Consider the following 14,884-nt stretch of genomic DNA (forward strand, 5'->3'; position numbering starts at 1 on the left):
CTCAACAGAAATAGAATCCGTGTAAAAATTTTCGCAAAAAGTATTAAATTGGACCAGAATAATATTGTTAAGCAGAAATATTTATTTTAAAATTAAATGCTTAAACATAGAATATGATTTTTAAAAAATCATGATAATGTTTCTCATCATATATGTAAGGAAATAGAGCGCTAAATACATTTATGTGCAATGGAAATAATCTAATTCCTCTAGGAGATCTATGTGAATGGAAAGAAAAATATACTAAGATTTGAACAACAACATGCTAGTATATCTTGGATGTGTGCACTGACTCCAGACAGCTTGGATCTTAGCATGATCACACGTTCAAGCCTCTACAGTATCCACACGAACAAGTATCTCCGTTTATCTCACAAACTCACAAAAATGGAGAAGAAAATTACCTAAGGTTGTGCTAGCAACCAAGCAAGGTAATTTTGGCCAAGAGGAGTAGAGAAGAGGAATGAGAATGAATAAGTTATCAAAAATGAGAGAAGAATTATTTAAGTATTTTCATCAAAACATTTAATGAGCATTAATTTAATCAATGAGTCTTAATGAGCATTCACTCTCCATTAAGGACCACACTTGAAACTCCTCATTTTTTAATTCAATTTCGAAAATTGAATGACTCATTAAATTTTGAAAATTCAATGAATTAATCTCTATTAATCCTCACTTGAGTCTAACTCAAGTATAATTCCCTTGAGTCTAACTCAAGTCTAATTCACTTGAGTTTAAGTCAAGTTTAATTCAATCGAGTCTTATTCAATTAATCTCATGCAATTTCAAATTCAATGAATCACTATTTCATTAATTTGAATTGACTCATTGAGTCTAGTTTGAATTGGACTTAATCCAATAATTAGATTTAATTGAGTCTAACTCAATAAGTCCAATTCGGATTAGACTTAATCCAATGATTTATCATATGAATCAATTTCCAAATCTACTTGTTCTTTGTGTGTAACCCAATAGGTTCTCGTAACGTTCGCAATGTATCCAAATCAACATTTAGATACATACGCAATGAGTGACATCTAGCAAGGCATCATTGCTACCCAAGTGACGAGAAAGTCGAGATCCGACCTAACCTATCCGTGGCTATTATCTTGTATGACTTGGTCTCTCTATCCTTGATATCTAGATTAATCAATGAGGCATAGACCATGTCATTCTCTTATCAACATTTGTGTTTCTTGATCTCTAAGTCGACACACTCAATCAAATAAGTTCAATATCTCATATTGACTCATTTGAGCATGACCATGCTTTCTTGTGTCCTACTAATCAAGGGTCCCACAGATATCACTTCCGTCATATGGAAGGGATAGATCTTATTTATATCACTCACATCCCTACGCATAATTCATTGCATACCCAATGATCGATTTTATTGTCCACCTTGTTACAGGTGGCGTTTGCCGATACCAAAGTACACACCTCCTTATGTAGGGAACCGTAGTGACTTCAGGTGTAAGGACTATTCATACCAATAGTTACATGAGAATGTTTATGACACTTATATAACGATCCATGAAACATTCTCATGACGGGTCATTCATTATATATTCTCTAATATATACACATGTGCCAATCTGATATCTCATATCCATGACTTGTGAGATTAAGTCATCCGTTGACTTACATGTTAATTTTAACGTATTAATATTGTCCTTGTATATTAATACTTGATTAGGAATAGTTAAGAGTAGTGTTTTATGTATGTCTACAATATCTCGCTATCAATTCAACTAATTGATATATTGTATATAAAAACCTACTACCCAAGGACATTATTATACTTATTCAATCGACACTGATCTGAAATAAATATAATAACCAACTTTACCTTTTATTAATAATGAAATATGATATAAAAATTACCCTTTTACAATCATCTCATAATTGATACTAGGGTTAATATTAACAATATACAATTTAATATTTATTCAAAGAAAAAATAAAGTTTTTAAAAATAATTTTTGATAATTTTTAATAATAAAGGAATTGTTTTCGGCAAAAAATTCACAATAATTCAGATAATGATAAAAAAATATCAAAAAATTTTATTGTGACAAAGAATATCATGTTTTATCACAACTTTTTTTTTTCAAAAATGAATCCGTAAAATATTTTTATTTTAAAAAAAATATGATTTTCGTTGAAAAATTTATAAAATAATATAATGGTCAAAAAAATTTAAAAAATTTATTTGTTAGCAAATAATATTTCCATTTACCACAAAAAAAATTGGACAAGAAAATGTCAACAAAAAGTTGAAGAAATAATTGATTTTACCAAGATAGACATAAATCAAACAAATTAATTTTCTAGCATGTTTTTAAAATTAATTAAGATAAACATGATTTGGGCACAAAAATAAGTTTCTACCTACTGAATTAACAAGATAAATTTTTGGAATAAATTTTTGAGTCACTTTTTTGCTTTGGCCCTTGTGAAATTTAAAGTACTAATTTAACCCTCTACAATTATTTCTAAATTTCAAAGTTAAAAAATTAGAGTATGCATTATTCTTTTTTAGTAATTCTATTTGCTCTCTTAGTTTATCATTTTCTTTCAGTTTATTAAAAATTTTTCGGGGACATGCATTTGATAAGGTTAATTTTAACTTTCTAATTTGCACATATTTCTAGAAAATATTTTAATAAAATTGTATGATTGTTCAGGAGATAGGGAATGCACTTTTCGTGATCTGACATACCTTCATTGTTGTTTTGTTCGTTGATGCTCCCTCTTCGTCGATGTTCATTTCTAAGGTACTTTCTTCGTCTCTCTGATGGTTCGCTATTAGTGCCAGTCTGGCATAGGCCTCGATCTCAGACTCAGAAGATGACGATTCATCCCCGTAGCTTTTAAGTTTCTTTGCTTCGTTCATCTTGGCCCTTTTTCTTTCTTTCTCCTTCTTTAATTTAAGGCAGTCATCCTTGATGTGCTCTTCTTCCTGACAGTTGTAGAATCGAATCTTTCTTTTACTTCAAAGGTATTTCTTTGCCTACTACTTGTAAAATTTATTAGATTTAAGAAATTTACTAAAGTTTCTTACCATGAATAAGGGTTGCTTTGTCTTTGTCGAAAGAAGTTTTGGAGTCTTGTTCGTCCATTTTTGCTTTTAGGGCAATGTTCTGATTTGATTCATTCCTTAGTTCTTCACATCTAGATTCATGAAGTTCTAAAATAGAAAATAAAATTTTTAATGAACTTACCTCTATATCCTTAGAAATATAATATAAGTCAATTATAGACGTCCACTCGGATGTTTTTGGGAAAGCGTTTAGTGTATGCCTTAGTGAATCTCGGTTTATTATCATTTTTTCAAGATTCGCGAGTCTGGTGATCAGCTCCTTCAGTTTGGCATATAGTTGGGCGACTGACTCTCCTTTTTCAGTCGAAGGTTCATCAGTTGATTCTAGAACAGGTCCCATTTTGCAAGCTTAGCTTCAGAAGTCTCTTCGTGATGCTCCAGAAATTTCTCCTAAAATTTTTTTGCTGATCCGTAGGCATCGATTCTGTTGACTTCATGTGGCATCAATACACTTAGGAGGTGAAATTTTGCTCGTCCGTTTGCTATGAAGTCAACTTGTTCCTTATGAGGGGGTTGGACTTTGTTACTAATTGTAAGTCTTGATAGGCCGACTATAGGGGAGAGGGGAGAGGGGGGAGGGTAAATAGCTTGAAAAGAAGTTAGCAAAAAGTCTCTTATTAGGACCTTGACAAGAACAGATAATTAATTAAGCATAAACAATTAACATTAAATGAATAACAACTTTAAAAAGAATAAGTAAGAAGACAGAGTTCACTTGGTTACAACTTAGGTGGTTGTTAATCTAAGATAAATAAAAGCATACTAAACTTTTCCTTCAAGAAGGAGGAGAATCCTCTTACACTCTTTGAAAGCTTAGAAAAAGACTAGGAATTGAATACAAAAGTTATTTTTTAAGTTGTGAATAATTTCTAACTCCAAGAGTTTTTTATAGCCTCTTGAGATCAATTATCATTGATGGGAGACGCCTCCAACAGGATCCAGGGCGCCTCCAAGTGGATAAACATTTATCTCAATCTCAACAGTCAACCAACAACTGTTTTACTATTGCTGGAGGCGTGAGGGCGCCTCCAAGTCTTTGAGACTGCTTCCTTTAAGGCACCTCCAAGCCGCCTTGAGGCGCCTCCAGTAGGAGGCGCTAGGGCTCCTTTAGCAAGAGGCTCTAGGGCTCCTCCATCCCTCAGGGAGGCGCTTTCAAGAGGGCCTTCCGGCCCTCTCCTTGCTCTCTCTTTGCGTGGGTGATGCTCTGGGCATCCGGACTTGAGCTCATCCAAATCTAACTCCGACCTTTTCCTCGAGCAGGTTTCCTCCCCGACTTTTCATCTCTCAAACGTTATACATGTCCTTCTTGTCCATCGGTGTACTCTTCCACAACATCTCGTCCCTCAAATGCACTAAGCCCGTTTCCCTTCCCCTGCCATCATTCTCATCTGCTACTTCTCCTGCTTGACTTTTTATGTTCTTAAATTCCTGCACACTTAGATATAAGGGTCAAACACAGTAGGATCTAACTTGATTTAGTTGACCATATCAAATTAACGAAATACTTACATATTCGGTATATAAAAAAATATACTAATACCGTATCAAAATTTTAATATATCAATTTTCGATATATCAAATTTTTAATAGAATTAAATTTCATACTGTTTAAAGTAAATTTTTGTACAAAATATTTGATATATCGTTCAATCGATATGATTTTTTATAGAAGAGCATTCACAATAACACTAAATATTTCTCCTAAATATTTGTGGTCTTCACGACCACATCATTAATCAAATATCCCTTCAACTAAATATTTATGAGTCATACCTATTAAATATCTTACTCTCAAATATCTCAAATTATATAATAAAATATCTCAATAATATAATCATTGCCTCTTGTGGGATTCACTTGTATGCCACCTAAAATGAAATCACCCGGCATAATTTTATGCTCAGTGATTTTTATTTACCGCTCAAATATCCTCTCCAATGAGAGATGTTTGAGAGGAAAAATATTTAAAAAAATATCATAAAATTCTCCTAGCTGAACCTTATATATAGTCACCGAGGAGGACAACCATGTACGTACCACGTGAGCCCTACAAACAACTAAGAGAAAAAGCGACCACATGGGTAAAATGATGCCGGCCAACTAGCCTCACGTAGGAAGAGGGCACTAGGGCACCTCTGGCCGTTAGTCAGGTGTTGAAATTCTCGGACGGTGAGGTGGAAATAAGCCTGCCCACTCAGCATAACTTCCTCTGTATAAGGAAGTCGTCGATACACCCGAGCAAGAAGGAGTACGGGACGAAGCAGGGCCTTAGAAGACGTTCGGCCCGCGTGGGGAAATAGAAGAGGGCGACGGCCCGCCAGTATTAAGAAAAAAAATCTTATATTTAAAACAAAGAATTTTTAATTGTTAAATCTTAATTGTGATCGTCCTCTGAAGTGAGTTTTTTTGTGGCTCTTCCTTCTTCCTCGAAAGATATAAAGAAGACGAACAAAGAGTAAAGAACACAACGACGACGACGACAAGAGCATGGATTTGATAACGAAACACTGGCCAAATTAACTAACAGCGCAAAATTAATAGGAACTAGACCTTGATTTATGAATTGATTCTAAATTTCCTTTCGGTACCAGAAGACGCCCTTCCGCTTGCCGGCGTCGGCCTCGACGTAAATGCACTCCCGCGCCTCCCTCCACATCGCCTTCAGCAGAGGCGTGCCGTCGAACTGGTAGTACTCGCCCAACACCGGCTTGATGGCCTTGGTCGCCTCCATCGCGTGGTAGTGGGGCATTGTGGAGAAGAGGTGGTGGGCGACGTGGGTGTCGGTGATGCTGTGGAAGACCCGGTTGAGGATGCCGTAGTCGCGGTCGACGGTGGCGAGGGCGCCACGGAGCCAGTCCCACTCGGTGCTGTCATAGTGGGGGAGCGCGGGGTGAGTGTGCTGCAGGTAGGTGATGATGACGAGCCAGGCGTTGACGATGAGGAGCGGCACGCCGTAGACGCGGACGAGCCACCAGAAGCCGCCGTAGGTGGCGGCAACGCGGAAGATAGTAAAGGCGGCGATGAGGAGGCCGGCGTCGGAGACGAAGATCTGCGCGCGCTCGCGGTCGGAGTAGATGGGGCCGTAGGGGTCGAAGTGGCAGGCGAAGCGGGGGTAAGCTCGGCCGGAGACGTTGAAAGCCAGGTAGAGCGGCCAGCCGAGGGTGAGAGTGACAGCCAGGCTGAGGAGACGGCCGGGCGGGTTGTTGATGCACTTGGCGTACAAGGGGAGGGCAGTCTTCTGCTTAGGGACGAACACCTCGTCGCGTTCCATGGAGCCAGTGTTGGAGTGATGGCGGCGGTGGCTGTACTTCCAGGAGAAATAGGGGACCAGGAGGGCGGAGTGGAGGACAAGGCCGACGACGTCGTCGAGGAGGGAGTAGTCGGAGAAAGCATGGTGGCCGCACTCGTGGGCGATGACCCAGACGCCCGTAAGCACGCAGCCCTGGGCGGCCCAGTACAACGGCCACGAGAAGACGGCGAGCGCAGTCGGGAGCTGGGGAACGACGGCGAGGGCGAAGTAGAGAAAGGTTCCTGAGAGGATCAGGTCGTACACGACGTAGGAGAAGGAGCGGAGGACGGAGCGCTGGAAGCAGTGTGGCGGAATGGCTTTTTTGATTTGGCCAAGAGTGAAGGGTGGCTTTTCGATGGGGGCACGGTGGAGGGGCTTGTCACCGGCACCGGAGCGGAGGGTTGCCTCCTCCTGCTCCTGGACCGTCATGCGTCCGCCTGCGCCCATGCCCGCGCTGTCACAAACAGTCGGCAAAACCATCAACATCAGCAACAAATGCAAATCCGCCAAATCTCTTTGAAATTGAACAGGAAAGGAAGCTCATTGGATCAACAAATGCAAATGGACCAAATCTCGTTGAAAATGAACAGGGAAGGAAGCTGGGAAAAAAAATTGATCTTGATCAGATTATCAGCCAACATTGACCGCGTGTCTTTCTTAGGAAGTTGAAATAAACAAGTAAAGAGATCGAAAAAGCGAACGGAAATCATCAAACGACTTCGGAAGCATGTGAAGGCTGGCAATTGAATGATGGACGACTTGGACCACAAGAGACAGCGATCCAGGCCGGCGTGCCAAAGCAAAAGTTTCCGCCAACCGCCGGCCAATCGAACCAGACAAATCCAACGAGACCCACGAGTTTGGATTCGCACATCTTGCTTCGTTGGCTCGCAAGTGGCCGATCTTAAAGCTGTCTCTGAAATCGCAGTTTAGTGACTAAAAAAACCAAATCATGGCGAAAATTTTCAGAAGGTAACAACTTTATTGATCGATTCAGTGGCACGCAGTGATGAGCATCTTAAGCTTTTGGGGATTCCAAAGTTCGATAAGTGGTAGAAAGGATGCCGCATCACCGCTCTGAATCATCCCATCGTGTCAGTGAATTCCTGGAAGGGGAAAAAAAAGCCGGAAAGTAGCGACTCCTTACACTAATCCCGGCTCCACGTTTCTGATCCAAATATCATTCAAAAGCGACAAAAATATTTCATAAATTGTTTCATCGTCATGAAACAGGCGTTTTCGACCGTCCGTGACTCTGTCCGCATAAAAACTATATTACTTTTCAAGAAAGCTTCTATTAGAAATAAATTTAGGAAAAAAACGAAGAAGGTCGCGATGGGACATCCAAGATGTGCCAATGAAGAAATGATAGTTTTATGACCAGCCGGCCGGCGTCAAATTTCAAATTCCAAGAGACAACAGGACAAAATACCGCTTACGGTCTACCTTCTGTGAACTTGTCCGCGTTCATCTGAATGCCAGTGATGGGTATTTCATCAAGCGAGCCAAATGATTCCAGATCTAGGGTTCCACATTTCCAGATCTGAACGGGCGAGATGCGAGATGGCCGAAACAATACATAGGGATACGAAACATAGCCAGAGCGAGAGATCAAGAACACATAATCGAAGTTCCAAACATATTGGAAGACAAAAACGATCACAACATAAAAAAAAAGGAAACAGATAGCTAGCGATCGGGAAGAGAACCGCGTACCTGAGAAAGATGAGGCGTGGATGAAGAGGAGGAGGAGATGGAGATTTGAAGAAGCCTCCTCTTCGTGGACTACTCGATCTCCTTCCCACCTCTTTCTCCTCCTCCTTCTCCTTCTTATTCGATCGCCGCTTTACCCGGTGGACTCCTTCGCTAGTTCTTGCGTCCAATTTATAGCCGGCGCCGGGTTCCTCTTCGGCCTTCCCTGCGTGGGGCCATCCCGCTTCAGCCCGCCAATGGTACGAAGCCATCGTCCACCATTTCAATCCAGATGATCCCCACGTGGCGAGCGGCCATTGGGCATCTACGACGATACAGGTCGAGAATGCCGGTTTGACGGACCGCCGTCCAATCTCATAACCATTAATCTGGACGGTCGATACCTTCCCATAAGAAATATATATATATGTATCATATTTAGTTGAATTTAAATTGAAAGAAAATAAAAAGGAAACTAGTTTTTATCTATACCATAAAAATCATCCCATTTTTAAAAAATATTCAAAAAAATACTTATATATTTAAATTTTAAATACCTCCATATTTGAAAATTTCCTTTCTTTTTTATTTTCTATTGTAATATATATATATATATATATATATATATATATATATATATATATATATTCCTTTTTTAATAGAATATATATATATATATTCCTTTTTCACTTCTATTATATATATATATATATACATATATATATATATATATATATATATTCCTTTTTCACTTCTATTAAAAAAATACATTTTTCACTTCTATTAAAAAAATAAAGATAAAAATCAAGAAAAGGACATTGATTCCAATTATCAGAGCGACATTCCACAGTTTGTTATCAAACGAGCCCACACACTATTTAACGCATGTAAAATTACTTAACTACCCTCCAATGATGTTCAGTTGAGCGCGTTGCAACTATTAAACATTGTTACCCTTTTGTAATTATTACCATATGAATATTAAATAAATAAGTCGAATGTATTTCATTACGGTTTCATAAATTTTATAACGTGAAATCCTACCAACATTGAATACATTAAATATGCATTGTAATCAGAGTCAATCCTAAGGTGATCAAAATAGGACCATCGCAAGGCCTCACCTTCAACGAGGCCCCACCTTTGGTGTCATCGAAGTCCCCGCTAACAATCCCAATTGTCAGGACATTTTTGCCTAGAACAACATCGTTCGCCTCCTCGTCGTCATCTTGCCTTCAAGGCCATTGAAGAGCATAGCAAACTCGGTACCTTCCAAGACCTTGTCCATCCACTATGTCTTGCTCGCCAACAAGGTCGTTGCTATCTCCCCTTCCTAGGGCTGTAAATGAACCAAGTGTTCGTGAACAAGCTTGGTGTTCGGTTTGGTAAGAGCTTGTTTATGTTCGTTCAATATACATAGGATTAATTAAACAAACAAGCTTGAACAGCTTGTTAAGCTAAACAAACAAGCTTGAACACATATGTGTTAAGCTCGTTAACGTTCGTGAACAACGTTCGTGAACAATGTTCGTGAACAACGTTCGTGAACAATATTCACGAACCATATTTATTAATAAAACTATTTTTAATATCCTAAATAAATAATTAAATTAAATTAAATAAATAAATAAATTTAAATTATCAATCTTAATAACCAATCAAACAATTAAAAGTTTCAAACAATCAAACAAGCTTGAATTGAGAGCTTGATAACATCTAAACGAATCAAGCTCAAGCCAAGCTCAAACCAAGCTCAAGCCAAGCTCGAACCAAGCTCAAGTCAAGCTTGAATTGAGAGCTTGATAACATCTAAACGAACCAAGCTCAAGCCAAGCTTCAAACAAGTTCAAGCTCATAAAAAATAAACCAAGCCAAGTTTGAACACTCATTTCAAAAGCTTGGTTCATTTTAAGCTCGGCTCGGCTCGGCTCGGTTATCTTATCAAACAAGCTTGAACACCCCAAAGCTCGGCTCGGCTCGGCTTGTTTACAGCCCTACCCCTTCCACCCTTGTCGACGGCTTGGAGATGGCCCCCCTACAGCATCCTGAAAGAGGCCAATCGAAGACCAATAAAGTTCACAGTCGTTCATTCTAACATCCCCTCCATCCTCCGTCAAGATTAGAAAAGATGCCCATAGCCAGAGCAGCATCAACCGACATTCCCCTGGAAACCACAACAACATTTTTTTGTCAACCTTAGGAAATTGAGTCAGGGAAATGGAGGATCCAAGTATCAGGCCTTACCTGAAGACCATGGTTGCCAAGTGTAGGATCAATACACATAAGAGGGGATGAATATATGATTTTAAAAACATTTCTTTTTGACTTTTTAAAACTGAGTGCGCATTGGAATAAAATTACACAAGAAATAATCAAACCAAAAATAAAATGCAGTCAATTTTACTTGATTCAAAGCATTCGACGACTTTTACTCCAAGACCTATATTCTTTGGACCTTTCCGACGGGTAATTTACTAATATTCGTAAAATTAGTTACAATATAAGGAGAGTGTAACAACCCTATACTTCCAAAGTAATAACTAAAATAACTGAAATTTGTCACCCAACCCGCGAAGATGAAGATCTGGATTAAGCTTGGGTGTTGGAGTTGGTTTGGCTATAGTAGCATCGCAAGACAGTTGTATCATGAAGATGGCGTAGCAAGATGATTGTGGAAGCTCATAGAGAAGTACTATTCAAGCTGCTCGCCGAATGTTTCTTATAAACAGTATTGGAGGCGCCTCCAACAACCCGAGGCAGCTCTAACGATGATTATCCTATCTGAAGACTTCGGTCTTTATCCTCGTAAGAGTGCCTTCCATAAGAATCGAGGTGCCTCCCTACAGTGAAACTTTATCTTCAAATCTTATCTGCGTGACGACGTCTCCTTCCTATCCAGGATACCTTCGTTCAGCTCTGAGGTGCCTCTTGTCAGCTCCAAGGCACCTCAAACATTGTTCATCTGATACTAACTCTTCCACTTTGTTCCTGCAAGATATGTTAGATCAAACAACAAAAGATAACCTGCAAAACAAAGTTAGCATATTAAAAATAAGATGTATGAATTAGATCTTATTTTCTCAAGATTAGGATCTAGTCATGGTCTCAACTTAGACTTCTAAAATGGATCTAAGTTGGACCAGCACCTATAACCCTACTAGAGCTCGTCCTCACTAGATCACTCTCCTTTAAATTGGACCAGCTACGATTTTTTTTCATCGTAAAGTTCATTGCAAATGCATTTTGCAACGATTTTTTTTTGAAATTTGATGTAAAATTCATCCCTAAATGACTGATTTTTTGTAGTGAATTCTTGAGCCACCAGGTCTTCCTGCAATATGTCATATTTGAACTTTAGCCAATTGTTAGGTCCCGCAGACCTAACTGGACTTCCTGCCAGATATCAACTTATCTAGTCTTCCTGTTAGTTCTTAACTAGACTTTAGCCTAATGTCAGATCTCATCAAGTCTTTTAGTCCTAGACACTTGGTAAAATGGTTAAATCACAAGTCTATTAACTTTTGTCATACATCAAAATCTATGTTTGATTATTAGTGCAAACTGCACCAACATCAAGATCCTATAACAACTGACCAAGGGCAACGCTGACATATGCAAGAGTATCACTGAATCTCGAGCCCTCCTTTGTTTTTCCATGCTCCTTGAGAAAGGCATAAGAGATGTTTGATACAATGCCACTATGGCGCTAATGGAAATAGCCCGCGTGGCTGATCACAATGCTGATCTCCGACGGTCTGCATTCAAGCTGAATTCGCCAGCATCCAAGGCCGTCATTGAGCAATTCCTCCAAATTGTGGACAAGGGGGAGTTCATCGAGCTACTCATTGCTAGTGTCACAACACTCACCTACTTGTCCCATACATTCCAAGCAACGGAGATGAGGATCATAGGTCTGTTGGTTCAATTGCTAGATGATAAGGCGGTGGTGGTGATAAGAGAAGTGGTGGTGGCACTGACCATGTTCGTGTGCACTACATGCCAGTCATTCCCAAGCCATAATTGACTCTGACGAAGCAAGGCACCTTGTCTGGCTAGTCTACCATGGCAAGTAAGTGCAACTTGAAACTCTGATTCTTCTTTGTTACATCACTAAACATGTGCCCAACAGCTAGGAGAAGGTGGAGGCTGAGGTTCTCAACATACTCTCTTGGGCATGCACCTTGTCCAACTAGTCTACCATGGCAAGCAGGTGCAACTTGAAACAATGATTCTACTTTGTTACATCACTAAACATGTGCCCAACAGCCACGAGCTGGTGGAGGCTGAGGTTCTCAACATACTCTCTTGGGCATACAAACAATAGCACTTAGTTTAGGATGAGAGGGTGGACAAGCTGCTGCCAGAGGCCAAGTCTAAGCTGGAGCTCTATCAAGCAAGGAAGCTCTAAGTATGATTTTTGTTCTTGTTTTCTGATCACCTTGTGACTTTGCTATCATAGATAATTTCATACGTGAGAGCATTTATTCCAATGCAAGATACAACTACGCACAATAGATCCAATATAATTTGAGCTTATTCATACATCGAAGGCTATCCTTTCGATTAAAAAAGGTGTGTATATCATATTCCTTTCTCTTTTTCTCTATTTTTTAGTGTGTGCTTCAAGATATTTCTGTATCTTTTATGCCTATGTATCACTTTATTATTTTTTATATGCATACAAAGGATATTTTTTTTTCACCAAATCCTTCAAAATCTAGGGCTAGTCTTGATTGTAATAACTATGAAATTGTAGTTGCTGCAATATACCCGATCAACTTAAGATTTAAACGGGAGATAACAGTACTTAACAATATTAGAAGACAATTACATAATTATACACAATTAAATAGTAGGGTGGGGCAATTCAATAAAAAAAATAGAACGCCATTGATACAGGTTATAACGAGCAGACCCAGGAGATGATATGGAGGGCAAAGTCAAGGTGATGTGATAGTCAAAGTCAATGGAGGAGAACATCTCCTTATTTGGCTCTGATTGGCTGCCCGGTTCTAAGGTTCGTCGGATGGGCCTGGTTGGATTTCGAGGTGTACGAAAAAAAGGTCGATCATCCCTTAAGCGAGTCGAACATAAGGTTTCAGCCTTTGAATTGAAGAAAGAATGTGCCTGGTCACTCAATAGCCGATCGAGTTTAAAGTCGGTCGCCCTTATAGGTCAGCCGGAATAACCGATCCACTGTCAAAGGGAGGGCCGAACTCATTCCTCTATAGGAGCCTCTCTATATATTCTTGGTCGATCTGATACCAGTCAACCCTATGGGTATCTGCTCAAAAGTATAATTAACCGGGCCCATATGACTTCATGTACATCTCTTCTATGTATAAGCGGGATAGCTTTATGAATCTGGTCGGATAGCCAGGTGCACTTTACCTACAAGTTACTATACTCCCGGCTAGACAAAGGGTCAATCAGGCCTAGGACACTTGGGCTTAGGATATTGACTGGACCTCTCCGAACACAACATTTCTCCAGAGGCTGGTTGTATGCTCGTTCGAACAAAATACCGACCAGGCCTATGCGCTCAAGGCATTTAGCTTCATATTACGGATTAGACGGATCTCTAGCATGCACAAGTTATTATATTGTTTCTCAAACAGACTCTCAACATGCCTACAACATTATATTATTCTCCAAACGAATGTCTCAAACTATGCAGAATATAACTGAGCGGCTTAAGGTTGAAATAGATATAAAGGTGGTCTGGCTTAAAGACCAACCAAGACATACTCAGTAGACAACAGCCTAATAGGACGACCGACTTAATGACCGACTGAGATATACTTAGAAGACAACATCCTAACAGCCTATCAGAATATAAACTATGTGTTAGAGAATATTCTCTTGGAACCTTCTTCAAGGATACTCTTATTCTCCATCACTCGACCATTTATAATAGTATATTCCTTCATCAGTCTCAACAATAATAGAAGCTATAAATGATAAAAGAGGTATACATGTGGGTAAGAGGAAAATTCTTCGAAGGATTATTGCACCCCACATGAGTTGTATATGTCCTTTACCAAACAAACTCTGACACACTCTGTTATCTCATAATTACGGAGATTATGTGAGGTGATATATAAAGAGAGAGTACTCTTCGTGGCAATGGTATGTTCTCTGAACATCTGTAACTTTACTCCGTGTGCACATTTTTACTATTCTTCATCCACCCATTTGGATTTGCACTAACTTGAGCATCGTAGAGCCTTTGTTAGGGACTCTCCCTTGGTTTCTAGGTACTGACATTTTGTTGGCTTGTCTCCGTGTACGCAAGAGCAAAAGGAAGTCTTTCTGTGGAGTAAAAGGTCTTCTACCAGTCAACCACTAGTCCATCGTGCCCACCGTGTCATCTCTGCAGTTTTCAGACAGGATGAAATTTGGTGCTGTCTGTGAAAACTTTCACCTGAATATGAGAGTCAGAGATAAAAGAAGCTAGAAGACTCACTACTGTTACTTTGGCGCCAGAAGACCTGGATCTACTCATTAACTCCCGAGCACAAAGATTATTGCAACAATAACAACAATAGGGAGCCACCGATGGTACTCTGGCATAACCTAAACCCGTCGCATCAACAACGGCTCACCAGAGGGAGAGAGCAGCCGGGGAGGAAGGCCGGACTCATTTGGCACGTGCATCATGTCGTATGGCACATCCAAGAAGCTAGCAGTAGAGAAGGGGATGTGCCATTTGGCATAGCCAAACACTTGTGGCCGAGATTAATTGGCTCTGGTCGTGCAAAATGGCATGACCAAATGATGGAGTCATGTCTAGGCCA

The 14,884-nt window shown here is 39.7% G+C and overlaps 1 protein-coding gene and 1 pseudogene across 3 annotated transcripts; one reads left to right on the plus strand and one right to left on the minus strand.

Annotated features, from left to right (window-relative positions):
* Nucleotides 1-5,579: 5,579 nt before the first annotated feature.
* Nucleotides 5,580-8,374, minus strand: LOC122020013 (fatty acid desaturase DES2-like). Of its 3 annotated transcripts, XM_042577707.1 has the most exons (3): nucleotides 8,112-8,247; nucleotides 7,842-7,938; nucleotides 5,580-6,849 (listed from the first exon to the last, which is right to left on the minus strand). In XM_042577707.1, exon 3 carries the CDS (start codon nucleotides 6,840-6,842, stop codon nucleotides 5,676-5,678), a length of 1,167 nt encoding a protein of 388 aa, XP_042433641.1. In that variant the 5' UTR covers nucleotides 6,843-6,849; nucleotides 7,842-7,938; nucleotides 8,112-8,247; the 3' UTR covers nucleotides 5,580-5,675. The 3 variants fall into 3 exon arrangements, with proteins under 3 accessions (XP_042433641.1, XP_042433640.1, XP_042433642.1); XM_042577706.1 differs by lacking the exon at nucleotides 7,842-7,938 and having other exon boundaries at nucleotides 8,112-8,374; XM_042577708.1 differs by lacking the exons at nucleotides 7,842-7,938; nucleotides 8,112-8,247 and adding an exon at nucleotides 7,376-7,823.
* A 3,305-nt stretch (nucleotides 8,375-11,679) lies between these two features.
* LOC122019215 lies at nucleotides 11,680-12,495 on the plus strand (annotated as a pseudogene).
* Nucleotides 12,496-14,884: the final 2,389 nt, after the last annotated feature.

Source organism: Zingiber officinale, chromosome 9A (assembly GCF_018446385.1).
Source record: "Zingiber officinale cultivar Zhangliang chromosome 9A, Zo_v1.1, whole genome shotgun sequence".
In the NCBI taxonomy this organism is placed as follows: Eukaryota; Viridiplantae; Streptophyta; class Magnoliopsida; order Zingiberales; family Zingiberaceae; genus Zingiber; species Zingiber officinale.

Excerpts from the sequence above, each read along its gene's own strand:
- LOC122020013 (XM_042577706.1), bottom strand. The coding sequence starts at position 8,359 with ATGGCTTCGTACCATTGGCGGGCTGAAGCGGGATGGCCCCACGCAGGG. Across the intron at positions 6,850-8,111 it reads CCACGCCTCATCTTTCTCAG|CGCGGGCATGGGCGCAGGCG; the intron begins GTACGCGGTTCT and ends TGTTTGTGACAG.